The 15,758-nt window shown below is 37.5% G+C and overlaps 1 protein-coding gene across 6 annotated transcripts; it reads right to left on the reverse strand.

The window, feature by feature from the left end:
* Positions 1 to 4,166: 4,166 nt before the first annotated feature.
* On the reverse strand, positions 4,167 to 10,942 carry LOC104882901 (hypothetical protein). Of its 6 annotated transcripts, none has more exons than XM_010667317.4 (5): positions 10,783 to 10,935; positions 10,525 to 10,693; positions 9,101 to 10,172; positions 4,575 to 4,729; positions 4,167 to 4,486 (listed from the first exon to the last, which is right to left on the reverse strand). In XM_010667317.4, the coding sequence occupies exons 2-5, from the start codon at positions 10,656 to 10,658 to the stop codon at positions 4,393 to 4,395; spliced, it is 1,455 nt and encodes a 484-aa protein (XP_010665619.1). In that variant the 5' UTR covers positions 10,659 to 10,693; positions 10,783 to 10,935; the 3' UTR covers positions 4,167 to 4,392. The 6 variants fall into 6 exon arrangements, 4 of the variants coding, with proteins under 4 accessions (XP_010665619.1, XP_010665617.1, XP_010665618.1 ...); XM_010667315.4 differs by having other exon boundaries at positions 4,575 to 4,735; XM_010667316.4 differs by having other exon boundaries at positions 4,575 to 4,735; positions 10,808 to 10,919.
* Between the last annotated feature and the right edge of the window lie 4,816 nt (positions 10,943 to 15,758).

The following is a 15,758-nucleotide window of genomic DNA, read 5'->3' on the forward strand; positions in this document are numbered from 1 at the left end:
AAAGTAAAAGAGGGAAGATCTTTTGGAAACACACTTAAACGAAAAGATGGAAGATCTTTAGAAAACAGAAGGAGTACTCCCTAACACAATTTGAGATTGTACATGCATTCTTAATCGCCCTATTCATATATATCCCTAACGATCCACTATCTCTATTATATAAGGGAAGGGGGGAGCAATGGTGTCCTCTTTTGAAATGTCTATTCCCCCCCCTTCCCTTTTAAATTACAAAAGAATGTCAAAATCAAAATCGCACTCAAAGAAAACTACCAAAATTAATTTACAACACTCACTCACAAATCACTTAAAAAAGAAAATTTACAAATCACTCATACAATTGAAAAATAGTTATAAAAATCAGCAAATCACTCAAATAATCAGAAACTTTATTAAAACTTAAAATTAACATACAAACTAAAACTAATAACCTAGAACGTCAAATCATCAAAAACATTTACAAAAATTTACTTACAAATCACTATTCTCAAGAACCATTCACAATTAATGGTGGGTCATGATAAAAATAAAGTGTATTTGTAGTGAAATCAAATTTAGAAGTTAGACAAGGAAAAAAATTATTTACTTTTTTATAGTGTTTCCTATATATAATGAAACTTTTACATATATTTGGACCTATTTTTTCTATTATATAATACGATTAATTATCAAGGTAAAAAGGTTTATGTAAAATATCATTCAAGAATTAAAGTACAACATATCTCTATTATATAAGGGAAGGGGGAGCTATGGTTCCCCAATGAAGAGACTATGTTACCCCTCTCCCATTCTAAATTACAAATTCACTTACAAATCAAAGGGGCTTCAAACAAAAAATACCAAAAATATAATTATAACAATCACTCACAAGTCAACTAAAATATAAAATTGCATAATTTACGTTATGCATATCACTAAAATGAGAAAACTTTACAAAAAACTTAAAAATTCACTTACAAACTACAACCTATGAAAAAATTGACTTGAAATCAAAGTGTCCACTTTCTTTACAATTTATGAAGTATTGTACTTAATTCAAAAATCAACTAAAAAATTATAATATTAGAAATCATAAATAAATTCAATAAAATTTCTATTTTGTTCTAACTTTGAAAAGTAAAAAAAAAAAAAAAAAACAAAAGAATGGTGAGAGACTTAAGTGACAGAAACTAAACCAATCAAATTTTGCAACTAAAAACAATTATACTTCGTATGTCTAATGTTCAAATTTTGACTCTTATGCCGAAGAAAATCGAGTTTCTGTTTTGAAAAAAATTCAAGCACGCATCGCGTGCAAAAAATTCTAGTGCAATAAAAGGAAGCCATAGAGAGCTAAAAGAAAATCATATTCCATTGCGAATTGTGAATGGGCATATGCAGTCTCAAGCTGTGAGTTACTATTTTAAAGAAACTACATGATATTGTAGAGTAGTTAATTAATATATTTATATCTCAAATGAAAAGTTATGTATTTGAATTTTAAAACACACATTTTATCTCTATTATATAAGCCGGGAGAGCAATGGTGTCCCCCATTGAATTTACATATTCACCCCCTCCACAACATAAAACCATTACACACCTAAACTTACCAAAAAAAATTCAACCGAATCATTATTAAACCCAATCAACTCATATAATTGTCAATCACATAAACTTGCCAATAAAAAAAATCAATCAAATTAAATTTAGCTCCAATAAACTACAAAAATCGTAATCAAGAACTTAACAAAAATTAAAATCACGGACAATAAAAAAAAAATGGCATTCTCACTACAAAGACAACTCATATATAAAATTGATCACAAATACAAACTCCAAAAAAAATTCAGTTTTAAATTTTTATTACTTGGATATGCACATTTATAACTTATAGTTACTTTTAAAATGTTTTTAGATACTATTTGTAAGTATTTGAATACTTATTACTCACCAAATGAAGGTGAACGTATACATACTTTCATAATTTTATTTTTCATTTCTTTTAATATCGAGTAATAATCATGCCTAAAATGTCACCGCACGCATAGCATGCAGAAAAAGCTAGTTATATATATAATACTCCATCATTGCTTTTCTTTTTAATCTACGCACTTTCCTTTTTATCGGTTTTTTTCTAATCTACACACTGTCAATCCATCTTGTGTGAACCCGGTTCACAGTAAAATTAGTGTGCATCAAGATCAACATGTGTATCAAGACATACACTATTATAATACACAAAAGAGAACGTATTAACCCACTATATCACAAGTAGATACACTATATAAGATAGAAATACATTATATCACAATAAATACACTATAACATGAAAACTCTATCACAAATAAACATTATAGCTCTTGCCAAAAAATACACTTTAGCACAGAGAAACACACTATACCACATACAAACACTCAAACTGACAATATTACCCTAATCTTCTATAACAGGCTATAGCACAAAGAAACGCTATCACAAAGAAACGCTATCACAAAGAAACGCTATCACAAATAAACATACTATAGCACAGGGAAACACACTATCAAAACTGACAATATAATCATAATCTTCTATAACAAGTTCAATTGTACAATCAACTATATCAAAAAAACTTAAAAACTATAGTAAGAACTTGAAGAGAGAGAAAATGAAGAGTGATGAGAGAGAAAATGAAAAGGCAAGGAAGTCTGAGGAGAAAAAAAGACAAAATAGTAGAAGTTGTAATTACTACAAACTTATATAACATCTATTGGATGCACACTAATTAGTGGGCACCAGGTTCATACGAATTGAAGTAGGGAGGGCCTCCTTCCCCACCATTCCGGCCTATTATTGATAGGGATTTTACCAATGCTGAAGGTAGCTTGCTTACCAAGCCACCCACTTGAGAAGCTAGTCGCCAGAAAGAAGCGACGAGGGCTGTCTACGAAGCTCCTCCCCCTGTAGTCGTAGTACTCGGCTCATAGAAGGAATTTTTTTTTTAACACAAAAAGGGATTAGATTAGATAATACTGATTACAGCCCTAGCAGATCGTTTTCGAAAATTATACAAAACATTATAGAGATTAAGAACGAAAGTCAAAGGACCTGCACTAAGCCACGCTAAGCCATCGGGTTTACCAACTCCTGCATATACTCTTGCATCACACATTGTGGAGGGCCAGTGTGAGTGATTTTATCTTCGTCCATGTTCATTCCCAATTTAGCCAGTTTATGCGCCACTACATTTGCATCCCATTTTGCATGATGGAAGATAACCACCCAGTTGGTTTTGATGAGCTTTACAATGTCACTCATAGAAGGAATTCAATCACTACTAATTGGTCTCTTTATTTATGCATCAATGACGATAGATGCATTCGCTATAGTTTCAGCATTACGGCAAACACGTGTCAAATATATAGCGGATTTGGGCGCTCTAGCCAAAACGAATCCCGTTTCGATTTTTTTAACACACTTTTACCTTTTCTATTTTTGGTGACACATCGTATCTACTTTATCTTCTTTTTTCATCCATATCATCCACTTTAAAATACTTTGACCCAGTTTTTAGTTTCTCTCTTCTACTTTTTAGTTTCTTTTTCCACTTTTTTAGTTTCTCTATTACTTTTGTATTTTATCCTTGATTCTCCCACAAATGTGAGTACATTAAAAAGAAACTAAAAGAGTATGTCTCATTTGTAGGGGACAAGAGAATTTATGTGGCAACATATCATACTTTTACTGTGGATTTTAGATATTATATAGATTATTTATAAAATTGGTATAATGAGGAAGAATAAGAATAGATGGATATCAACACCATTTCTATTAAAGGATAGGAGTTAGCTCAAGTGGGTAGAGCGCTCTCCCTTGGCCACTGAGGTTAGGGGTTTGATCCTTACTCCCAGCATTATGTTGGGGTATTTCCTTAGCATGCTATGCATGCCTTACTAGCCAATGTGTTGGTGTTTCCTACAGGCTAGTAGCCTTGTAGGGGTTAGTCCTTGGGCAAATTTAATTTCCTAATAAAAAAAAAAAAAACACCATTTCTATTACAACTAGAAATAACTTCAACTCTCAGTACTTTTCTTATCATAAATATCCACTTTCAAGCATAATGATATTTCAAAATTCAAATCGCACTATTATTTACAGATTAGTACAAACAAAACATGGTAGATAACTGAAGATCGTCAAGACGGAACTGAACTGCAGAAGAAACTCAAGCCAACCCATTAACTTGACTAAGCATAAGCTAAAGTGTATACTATTAAGGAACCACCCTTCGCCCGTTCTCCTCAACCGAGGGCTAGAGTCAGCCAAAAAAATATTGCTACATTCTCAAACTGAACATCTAATCAAAATAATACACCCTGTTTACAGAAAACTTGTTACATAATCAAAAAACAGAAGAATACATGAATGAATAGTTTATTCAGACCAAAACTTGACGAAGGCACCTACAAAAGCCTTAAAGAAAGCTACTAGAGGATTAGTTTCTTGCTTCGAGGCGGTCCATGATTCACTGAAATGAAAATAAAAAAACAACTTATGAAGCAAGATCAAATATAATTAACTTTACTTTTGCAACTGCAGTTTTCCAGAATACTTACAGGTTGATTCTATCTAAAGGCGGAGAGTTTCCAACGGTTGCTTTCTCATCTCTCTTAAAATCGTTTCCATTTACAACTGTTGCCTCCTTGGCATTCTTGCTGCTTGTCTTATTATTATTTTCAACATAGCTAGTTCCCTTTGAGCCATTCTTAGACTGCAACTGCGCATCACAAGAAGACTTAGAAAAGCCCTCAAAGAGCTTAAAAGCAAAGGTTTAAATTATAGTTTTCTAAGCACTATGCTATTGGGCTCCTCACCAAATCATACATTATTCAGATGCTGATGCTTTGCGCACCGTCAACAAAATAAGACTCAAATGACACTACTTGATCACGAAAAAAGAAAAGCTCCTTCCCATATGTTCCTCTCAATTAACAGTCATTTGCCGATAGCCTATATGTTATTGCAAGGATAGCGCTGCGTACATTTACACACACACACACACACCCTCCCGCACCCCCCCCCCCAAGAAACTAAAAAAGAGCCACCAAATAAAAGGCAGTCTGGAGGCATCCAGATATAGCTTGTCATTTTATTTTTTTATCTACCAGATTATATGATTTAGGAAACGGCTGAGTCTCATGCCTGGAGTCGGGCTGCAGATACAGGATACAGACAAACCAGCTAAGAGCCAAACCCAGCACTAAATTGCTATGTCTCAATTGACATAGCCCAATCAAAGACTTAAAAAGATTGCAGATATGCAAGAAACTCTTGTAACTATAATTTTGTTGCAGCCATTGAAATTACGGAACAGAGTTCTCGATCTTAGAAGGAATACAGAAGCCAAAGGATTGAATGGTATATACAGATGCCATTAAACTAGAGCATCTGAAAATCCCATGTTAAATTATACCATCCACAGCATGCAACACAAAGATTGTGAAAAGGCACGAAATCATATCGTTGGCAGGAAACGAATCGAGGAAGCTTAAATGATTACAATTCTTAATGAACTGGACAGACAATAGCATGCTCTGAGTCACAGCATTAGGACAGGAATAAGTAAGCCACCACTCTCAAACAGAGAGGGTCTTTAGCCAAAATTTTCAGCATCAAACAAGGTTAGCACAAGAACAAGTGAAAATTTCCGGCCTATTCATTTACCTTACTAAAATCTTCATTATATTAGGATCCTTCACCTACCTTCCTGTACCCATGTCAGACATGGATACCAACCGTCCTTAATATGAGAAAACCAAGGGAACAAAGATGTACCCGTTGTTGGACACAATAACTGAAATAAGTTGATATTTTTGTCGATTCTAAATACCATAAATCAATGCAATGAGTCATGACAGAAGGTCCAATTAAATTAAAAGTTACTAGATTTTAACATTAGCGTTCTTCTCAGTGTGGATGCTGATTTTCACTTCTTAAGTAGCTATGATACAACCTTGTTCCATAATTCATGCAACACTTGCTATTTCACGGTCTCAATGTAATACTTTGAACATCAACATCTTCAATTATGTATTAATAAAAATTATGAAAAGTTTACATTTTCACACCACATGGAGATGAAACTAGCAAGATTCCACGTGACTATTTTTTTCCTATAAACTCCCTCCGATTTTTATTAGTGTACCACTTTTTGGCATAGAGTTTTAGGAGAAATAGTTATGTGGGTCATAGAAGGGAAGATAAAGCATTAATTTACTGGCATATTGTATTGAAGTTAATGGTGTGGGCCAAAAAAAGTAGAGTGAGAAGGTAAAGGTAATAATAAACAATTTGTGGGACTATTCCAAAAATTAAAAAGAAAGAAGTGGGTAAAGTAATAAAAACCAAGTGGAGTAAATGATGATAATTCATGAGCAAAGTTTATAGAATTAAATATTAAAATAGGAAGTAACGCATTAATTATAAACAGAGGAAGTATTTGTTTCTTATGCTACTCCATGTCTTCGTTCCTCTTCTTACTGTGTAAGACTCCCTCTGTCTCAAAGATACTCCACTAATCTTTTTTGGTTTGTAACCTTTCATAGTCCTCTATAATCATAAAATTCATATATACCCTATCAATTTCCTATGTTTCTAGTAACTTTCTACTGGTGAATGCCCGCTCGAGAATTCGGTCTTTTAAATTATGTGAAAAGTAAACATGGACAATCCACAGGGAACGAGGGGTATAGGAAGCACAATAAAAGGCAGTTGGAAGCATGCAATATTCTTAGACTCTATGCAAGCAAGATGGACATTAAAGCTTTCCACCTAGGCACCTTAGTCAGGATGAGGAAAGGCAGTGCTGGCTTATTGACATTTGAGTATTTGACAGCATCCCATGACAGAACAGGACTAAACAATTCTACTTAGATTCATCAAAGTCCTGCTGCCAGATGTACTTTCCTTTTTTGCTTAGTATAAGACACTGAATGGTTTTGATATAGTGGTTTGGAAACTTCCTTGATTATAATTCACCTGAATTTTATAAATGACTAAGCGTGTTGAACCTGAAAGACTAGTTTTGTACTTGTCTCGGCTTACCCACATGAACAAGCTAGGACACTAGATCTCCTATACGCCTATAATCCTGGGTCGGTTAAAAAATCCATGGCATATTTGTAGGCAGTAAGAAAATGGCGACAATGATGATGAGTTGCAACATAAGATCCATACTGAAGTCCACTCCATCAACAAATACGTATTATATTTCATGAATTGCCATCACTATTCAACAATTATAAAGGTGGTATTGGGTAGTAATGGAAATTTATTGATAAACAAATATATTGGGATCGAGAAGCAATACCATGAACAAAAGACTTCCTTTGCAAAATGGTATCCAAACAAGCTGTTACTCTCAATGCATTACTGCCCAAGTCAACGGCTCCTCGTTTTTCAGAAATGGTGAGTTTGCACTTTGGAGGTTAACTGTCCCACTTCACCTCTATAGTTGAATTTTTCAGCCTTCTAGTATACTGATTCTCGTGATTGTGGAAGTAGAGTGGCTACATCTCGGCATCTCACATTGCCTAGTTAATGCCCTAGTTATCCTCAAATGCACGTTTACTACCTGCAGCTCTTAGCAAGCAACCCATGGTCCAAGTATAACAGGATACTTTGTCTACAATCATCAACGACAAAACAGATCTCAACTTCAACTACATGTCAGTCCTTCCCATGCTTCAAAGATTCCAACTAGATTTTGTGATTTAAAGTTAATTTTCCCAAAATGACTTCCAGCCTCTAATTGCAGAATGACTTAACTGGGATGAGAAAAATATGAACATAAAGTATTCAATACAGGAGTACAGCCACTAAAGATCCTGAAGTGTCATATCTGACAAACCATAAAGCAATTACATTAAGCTTAAATGATTCTGAACCAATTATCATTATGCTTAACACTGTGTTTGGATAGAGAGAAATGAAGAGAAAGCAGGGGAAGGGAAATGGGGGCATCTAAAATCCTTTTTTTGGATAAGAACTTGGAGGGGAGGGAAATAGGGTACGGATTTTTCTTGTGGTCTCCTTGATCCTGATGGAGGACTTGTAGCTAATTCCCCTCCTGATCCTGTCCATCTTTGAGGTATGTCAAGTACTGTTCATGCCCTCATGTTCTAGTCCATCTTAAAGGGAAGTCAAGTACTGTTCATGGGCAATTTGGGTGTGGGTCAATATTCACTACTCATCCCTATGTTTGATGATGGAAAACTACTGAAGCTGGCAACTTCCAAGCTATGGAAGTGACTTTATGGTAGATCTGTGGAAGATCAATGTGTAATATATGACCATATGAGAGCGGAGAGTTTTCCTTCCAAAAAGTTGCAATTCTGTGAGTGATTTGATTTGTTGAAGAAAGAGGGAATATGTTTCTATTCAAATCTATTCTCTCTTTCCCGACCCATTGAAATTAATCTTCAAACGAGGGATTTAAGGTTCCTCCCTCTCCCTCCCCTTCTATTTCCACTATTGTAAGAGCGTTTTCTCTCAATCTTCCACCCTTTCTCTATAAGTGGCGCAGAGAAGGGTATGAGTACGGTTTCGAATTTGGATACGGGGACGAAAAACAACAAGATTTCGAAAATTTAGGAATGTTGGTACGCTTACCCGTACAAGACATGTGTCGTATCGGATACAGCTGTACGGGTACAAGTACGTGATCTAGAAGAAGTACCCATGCTACAAAGCAATTTTTCTCGCCACTCTCTCCTATTCTCTCCATATTTCTCTATCCAAACACAGTATAAATGATTCTGCACCAGTGATTATTAAGTGTTAATAGTTATATTACTTGACATAAACATGAGAAAAAGGATTGCAATATTAGGGCAGAGATCAGATCTATCACTACAACTGCTGTAGCTTACTTTAGCTGCATCAGGCCCACACAGTCCTACAAGATTATTTAATTTGAGCAAAAAGCTCATGGCGTGCTGTTTGTAAACTACAAAGAGACTTAATCAGCTGCAATTTGAGTTTAATGCCCTTTGATATTAACCCAGGAAAACCACATATGTTGTCATATCATAAAAAAATGAACAATAGAGACACACATATCGACATTTAAATAGAAACTGACCTGATAGTTATTTTGTTCAGCTGCCTTTGATGTGGAGTCACCAAGTTGTGATGCTTGGTTCATGCACTCAGGGATAGTTGCAGTATCCTTTTTCATTGGTAATGAATATGACATATCTACTGAGTCATTTTTGAGATTGACCTCCACCATATAATTGACCTCTGGATGTTGAGCCATCATATCATGACTTTCTGAGACTGAAACTTCAGAATCATCTGCTTCTTTAGTTGTCACCAGTTCAGATGAAGTGTCAGAGGAGCCAACTTTATCTGAGAGTAGAGTGCTATTGCTAAATTTAGCCTCTTTGTCTTCAAGTTCATCAAAATTTCTATCAAAGTTCTTTGAGTCAGTTAATATACTGCCAAAGTCATCAGTCTCTATAATTGCAGGTCTCAAAGGGAAAGTCTCTACCTCCACCTCCTCTGTTGGAAGCACTAATGTAGCTTGAATTACACCCATGTCTCCCGATTCTCCATCTTCTTCAAAGGTCTCATATCCTGGAGTTACTTCTGCTAACTGCTTATCAGACTCTTCTAACATCATTGTCTGTGTATGGTCCATAACATTAACACTGTCTGTTTCATTCACACTGAAACACTGCCCATCCCTGTTCAAAGACGTCCCAAAACTTGCCTGTTCTTGATGGTTGTAAATACCAACAGTTTCACCAGTCGGCATAAAAACAAGCTCACTATCACCGGCTTCACCTATTCCATCAGTACGATGTTCAATAGAGTACTGAACATCACCCACTTCGAAGTGCTTAGTATATTGCACACTGTTGTCGAAATTCAACACCACAGTCTCTTCTCTTTCTAGATTAGTAAAATCATTCATCTCACTCTCTGTCGTAAACAGAACACCTTGAGGTTCAGAAGACATAGTTCCCAATGGATAATCTAAAGCGAAAGTATCTTCTCTTTGTTCTTCAGAACTAATTTGTCCAGGACCCAGAACCCTATTCTCTTGAATTATTTCCCTAACAATCTCCCGAACTGTATAAAACGAACCCCCAACTTCTTTATGAGTAAGATTCAAGGATGGGAAATTCCCATTATTTGAACTCTGGTATCTGTTAACAACAATATTAAAAGTTCTTAAACATGATTTCTTAGTTTGAAATCGTATCTGAACCCCAAGAAACAGAGAAAAACCTCCAAAAGTTTGTAAGAAACAAATTTCCCATAACTAAAATATCCCTATTCCATACAACAACAACAACAACAACAACAACAACAACAACGCCCTAGTCCCAAAATGATTCGGGGACGGCTAACATTGATATGAATCGTTATAAGACATTCGTTTCCGTGACAAATGAAAAATAACTAAAACATCCATAATATAAACTAAATTAAACAACAATTATCATACATTATAGTTTAATTATCCAAATGAAGCACAAGAAATAGTAGTAAGGGCACCTTTTGATGAATAATTCAACCATAGTCTTCCTCTCTTCCTTGGACCGTCGAATTCGGGACTTTTTAGCCCCTGAATCATTTGGTGCAGCTAAGGCAAATGCTTGCCCAGCCCAGCTGCCCTTCACACTATACATGCTTAAATTGATTCTCCAACTTTACTCATAAATATCTGCAAAATAAAACCCATTATCAAAAAGTAAGTTATACAAACAAAAATCGAGCAAAATACCCAAATGATCAAAGAATGAGAAATCTTACTATAAACAACGGAAGTAGTAATTACAGTGAGAAAATGGGGGAACGTGCGGAAAGATTGAGAGACAGTGAGAATGTGAAGAATGAAGATGGGAGTGGGAGTGGGAGTGGGAGTGTAGAGTATAGAACCCCAAAACCCTACAAAACACTAAATGAATTGTTTAATTATTTTTTTTTTTTGTTGACGGGAATTGTTTAATTATTTTTGGTTTTTCTATGATATATCATGTGTTTTTTAAAATTCTACTTCCTCCATCTCATACTATAGTGTCTATTTCATTTTTAGTGGGTTAAATTTTAAAATTTTTGACCGAATATTCTCATTTATATATATAAACGAATATTCATGTGAGATCTTATTAAATTCGTCTCAATGTGTAGTTTCATAATATCAACTTTTTATATTTTTTATTAATACGGAATTAAATATATTAAAGGTCAAAGTTACGTCGTGGAGATCGTGTAAAAAACAAGCAATATATTATGGGACGGAGGGAGTATAATAATCCTTTATATTTTTTTTAGTTTTGCATTGTATTCCTGTATTTTTTATGTTTTCTACAAGATACTCTTAGCGTGTATTAATGAAAAAGGATGTTATTGATTTTTGAATTCTCACACAAAACTTTATTTAGTAGTTGAGATCTCTAAACTTCTCCCACTTAATTCTTATGCTCTTCTTCCCTAAACCCTCATCAGCCAAAGAAATCTACATCCTCTCAGTTAAAATTCTAAAAAAACATGTTTCGCAAACCCAAAAAATTTGGAACTTGGTGAGAAATTTCATCACTTTGAGTTGCATTGAAGACGAAGGTGACAAAGGAAGACATAATTTGAAACACAAGTGCACAACAGAGAGTTATTAGCTTGGAATAATCAAAATTTAGATAATTTTCTTGATTATTAGTTGTTAAATTGGTAGATTTATGTATTTGCAGTGTTTTAGTGAAGTTCAAGGTTTGATTATAATGTTTTGGTGAAGTTTAGGGCTTGACATTTAATTGCATGTTTGTTGTTGTGTGTTTATGTTCGGAGTAGTAGACAATGCCTGATAGAATTGTCAAAATTAATTACCTAGGAAATTCTGTAAATTTAAATGTTCAAGATGTTAAGTTGTGCTTGATGATAGATATATTGAATGATATGTGTGAGTAATTTGATGAAAAAGGCTATAAGCTCCCTGAATTTCCCGTGCTTTTCATGTGGTAATGGGGATGAAAGGACTGAAATGGTAGATGATGGGAGCATGATGAAGATGTTTAAGGTTGTTGGTACAAAGGTGATCAATGTTGGGTTAGTGTTGTAGAAGAAGCAACTTTTATTTGGACCTTAGCACAAAGAGTTAGGAAGGCTGACCAAACTAAGGCCCATCAGATAGGTGTGACTAAAGGTCCAAGGACAGTAGGCCCAAAGTACAAACTAGGAGCACCACATGAGATTAGTAACTTACCCCACCAAGCCAACAAGCCCATGACTGTGTTAGGTGACCCTATTGAACCTACCCCACCAAGCCAACCAGGCCCAAAGATTATTAGGCTCAAACTACAAACTAAGAGCAAAGACACATGCCCGTAACACTATTTCTCCACAAATTGACTTACATTTGAGTAATGACCCACCCCCTCCAAATCCACCTATAATTATGTTAAAAGAACCAACCCCACCACCCCAAACGAATTGTTTTCAATCACTTTTTCTCTTAGCAGCCCTCCAGTGAGGAGAAGCTCAAGGTTCCCATAATTGCTTACATCCCAACCATCACAACAACCCCATTTCCACTTCAGTGATCTTGACTAACTAGATTAGACTATAAACAGTCTTGATCACAATCCATTTCATAAGCCCATGCATTCCCAGTCCCTCCATGAACCCACTACTTCTCAAGCCCTTGACCAACTCACCTCACAGCCCAATCCTAGCCCACCTCATAGCTCATTGATGAGCCCACTTCCCAGCCCATTGATTTAGCCCACCTCACATCCCATTGATGAGCCCACTTCCCAGCCTATTGATGAGCCAACTTCACAGCCGAACAACTTATAATCTACTACTGCTAACCAACCTAACTCAACTAGATAGACCCACTCCTCAGTCCAATGTGGATTCAAGTGAGCCTTCTAGCAAAATCAAAACCAAACCAACCTTTCAATATATATGGAAAAAAAGATCAAAATCTACAGCCAAGGGTAAGGGACTGTGGATTGCCCAAACTCAAACTAGGTCAACTGTTTATACTGCTCCTACTGGTAGCATACCGGAAAGAACTAGATTAAGGGTTGTTGTGATGGAATGTGTAGAAGAGAGTGATGATGATGAATGTGAAAATGATTGGGAACCCGCCCAGGATAGTGAAGAGAGTTCTGAGGATAAAAATGAGGATGATATACTCATTGATGAGGATGATGTGTATGAGTTACTTAACCATGCTTATGTAGATGGTGGATGGGAGGCTTTTAAAGAGTCATAATAGAATTATGAGAATGGATATTTTACCAGGATGTTTAGGAATGGTCAATTGTATGATGATGTTGACATGGGAAGCATCGATTTGAAGCCATGGACGATGTCTGTGGACAAAGAACATTTAAAGGACACTCTTAGAGATTAATGTATCCAAGAAGGGTTTGTCTTGGATATGAGGAGGTCAGAGGGGGCTAAGTACACTGCTGAGTATGCAAATGAGAGGTGTGAATGGAGAATTTATGCCTCTAGACTACCAGATGGTCATATATACTTGGGCCATAAAAACACTTAAGCCTGGCCACAAATTAAATGTGACATGCATTTGGTTCAGAATCCCATGGTTACTTGTGAGTGGGCAGCTAAGAAATTGTTTGAAGAATTTGGATAAGGAAAAATGGAAACTAATAATCCAAACTTTAGCACTTCTTCTGAAAACAATACCACATCTTAGATTTCTGGAAACAATCCCACATTTAACCCCCATCTTCTCAAAATAGGTCTTTTTACCTCCAACCTGTTTACCAGGTTATTTTTTTTTTTTGAAAAATTGGATTTTAATAATCCAACCTTTAGGCGATCTTCTTAAAACAGTCCCACTTATAAGTTATTTTTGAATAATCCAACCTTTTGGTAATATCTTCTCATAATGGTCCTTAACCTGTTGTCACCGGCATAATAGGTCAAATGTGACACATGTCACCCTCTCGTTGATCAGAACATTTTCTCCTCCTCTACTTCTTTTTCTACACAACCACCACCATTACCACCACCCTACCCCTGCCCCTTGTAGCACCACCCTCACCCCCACCCTATCCCATCCCACTGCAACCTACCCCCAACCGAAACCCCTTGCAGCCCCACCCCCACCCTAGCCCACTGCAACCCAAGCCCCTGCAGTCCGACCACACCCCAATTCGCTGCAGCCCCATCCCACCCCCAATCCGCTACAAACACCACCTCAGTTCGATGCAACCCCACCCCCGCCACCCCCACCCCACCCCACCAAGCCTGCTGCGACCTAATTCCAGCCCGTTACAAACCCTAAACTCCACCCCACCCGATCTCTCCACCCGATTCCCACCCCCGTAACAAACCCCCTGTAATCCCCCCACACCTCGCCGGTAGCCCCGAGCAAACCCCCTGCAAACCTCGCCGATCTCTCCACCCGATTCCCACCCCCGTAACAAACCCGATTCCCACCCGATTTCCCTTCGTCTTTTTCCATCTTGTCACCCCTTCCCGGCGACGAAGAGAGAAACAGAAAAGCGGCGACGAAGAGAGAAAGGGCGGCCGGTGGAAGAGATGGGAGGGGTCAAACTGAACCAAGGAGGTGAAGGGGGAAGAGAGAGAAATGAGTAGGAGGAGGGGGTAAAAATTACCTGATGTTCAGGTCACAAGTCACTGGGATCATTATGAGAAGATATTACCAAAAGGTTGGATTATTCAAAAATAACTTATAAGTGGGACTGTTTTAAGAAGACAGCCTAAAGGTTGGATTATTAAAATCCAATTTTTCTTTTTTTTTTTTGTCCTTTAATCTGTCTCCCCACCTTACATCCTTCTTTTATGGCTCATCACCATTCCTAAACCGACCACCACCACCACCAAACCCCTCTCGCACCTAACCATCGCCACCCCCTCTCACTCGACCACCGCTGAAGAGGAAACCCACCCGACACCACCAAACCAGAACCCTGGCCAACCCTAATCCCTAAACGCCACCTGAACTGAACCCCCCACCCACTCCACCACCTGAACTGAACCCGGAATCCCACCCCACCTTCATTGCCACCCCCTTTCACCTAACCCTCACCCCCACTAGACCAAAACCCCAACCTACTCGATTGAAATCCCACCTCACACATGGCACCCACCGCCTCGACCCAAAACCCACCCCACTAGTCAGGTAAAAGGGAGGTTGCTGGGAAGGGGAGGGAATGGGATGGGGGCTCCAGCAGGCGAGGGGTGGGAAGGGGATGGGGGCTCTGGTAGGGGAGGGGAGGGGAGGGGATGGGAGGGGAGGGAAGGGGGAAAGGGGAAGGGAAGAGGGAAAGGGGAAGGGGAAGGGAAGGGGATGGGGGCTCCGGTAGGCAGCAGGGGAGGGAAGGGGATGGGGGCTCCGAGGAAGAGGCAAGGGGATGGGGGCTCCGAGGAAGAGGCAAGAGGATGGGGACTCCGGCAGGGGATCGAAGAGGCAAGGGTATAAATTCCTTTATTTTTAAAAAAAAACTAATTAGAAGGTGACACGTGGTAAGTCACCTTCTAAAATAAGTTAACAATGTCACAAACCGGTAAAATACATGTTTTGAGAAGATGGGGGGTAAAGGTGGGATTGTTTCCAGATTTCGAAGAGGTGGGATTGTTTTCAGAAAGAAATGCCAAAGGTGGGATTATTAGTTTCCAATTTTCCTTTAGATAAAACACACAGATGAAAGGCAAAATAATTAAAGGCCTATCGTGGGATAGTTATGGGTTGACAATGGTCACATCTACTATGTATAAGATGAAAGATATAG

Source organism: Beta vulgaris, chromosome 8 (assembly GCF_026745355.1).
Source record: "Beta vulgaris subsp. vulgaris cultivar EL10 chromosome 8, EL10.2, whole genome shotgun sequence".
Lineage (NCBI taxonomy): Eukaryota > Viridiplantae > Streptophyta > Magnoliopsida > Caryophyllales > Amaranthaceae > Beta > Beta vulgaris.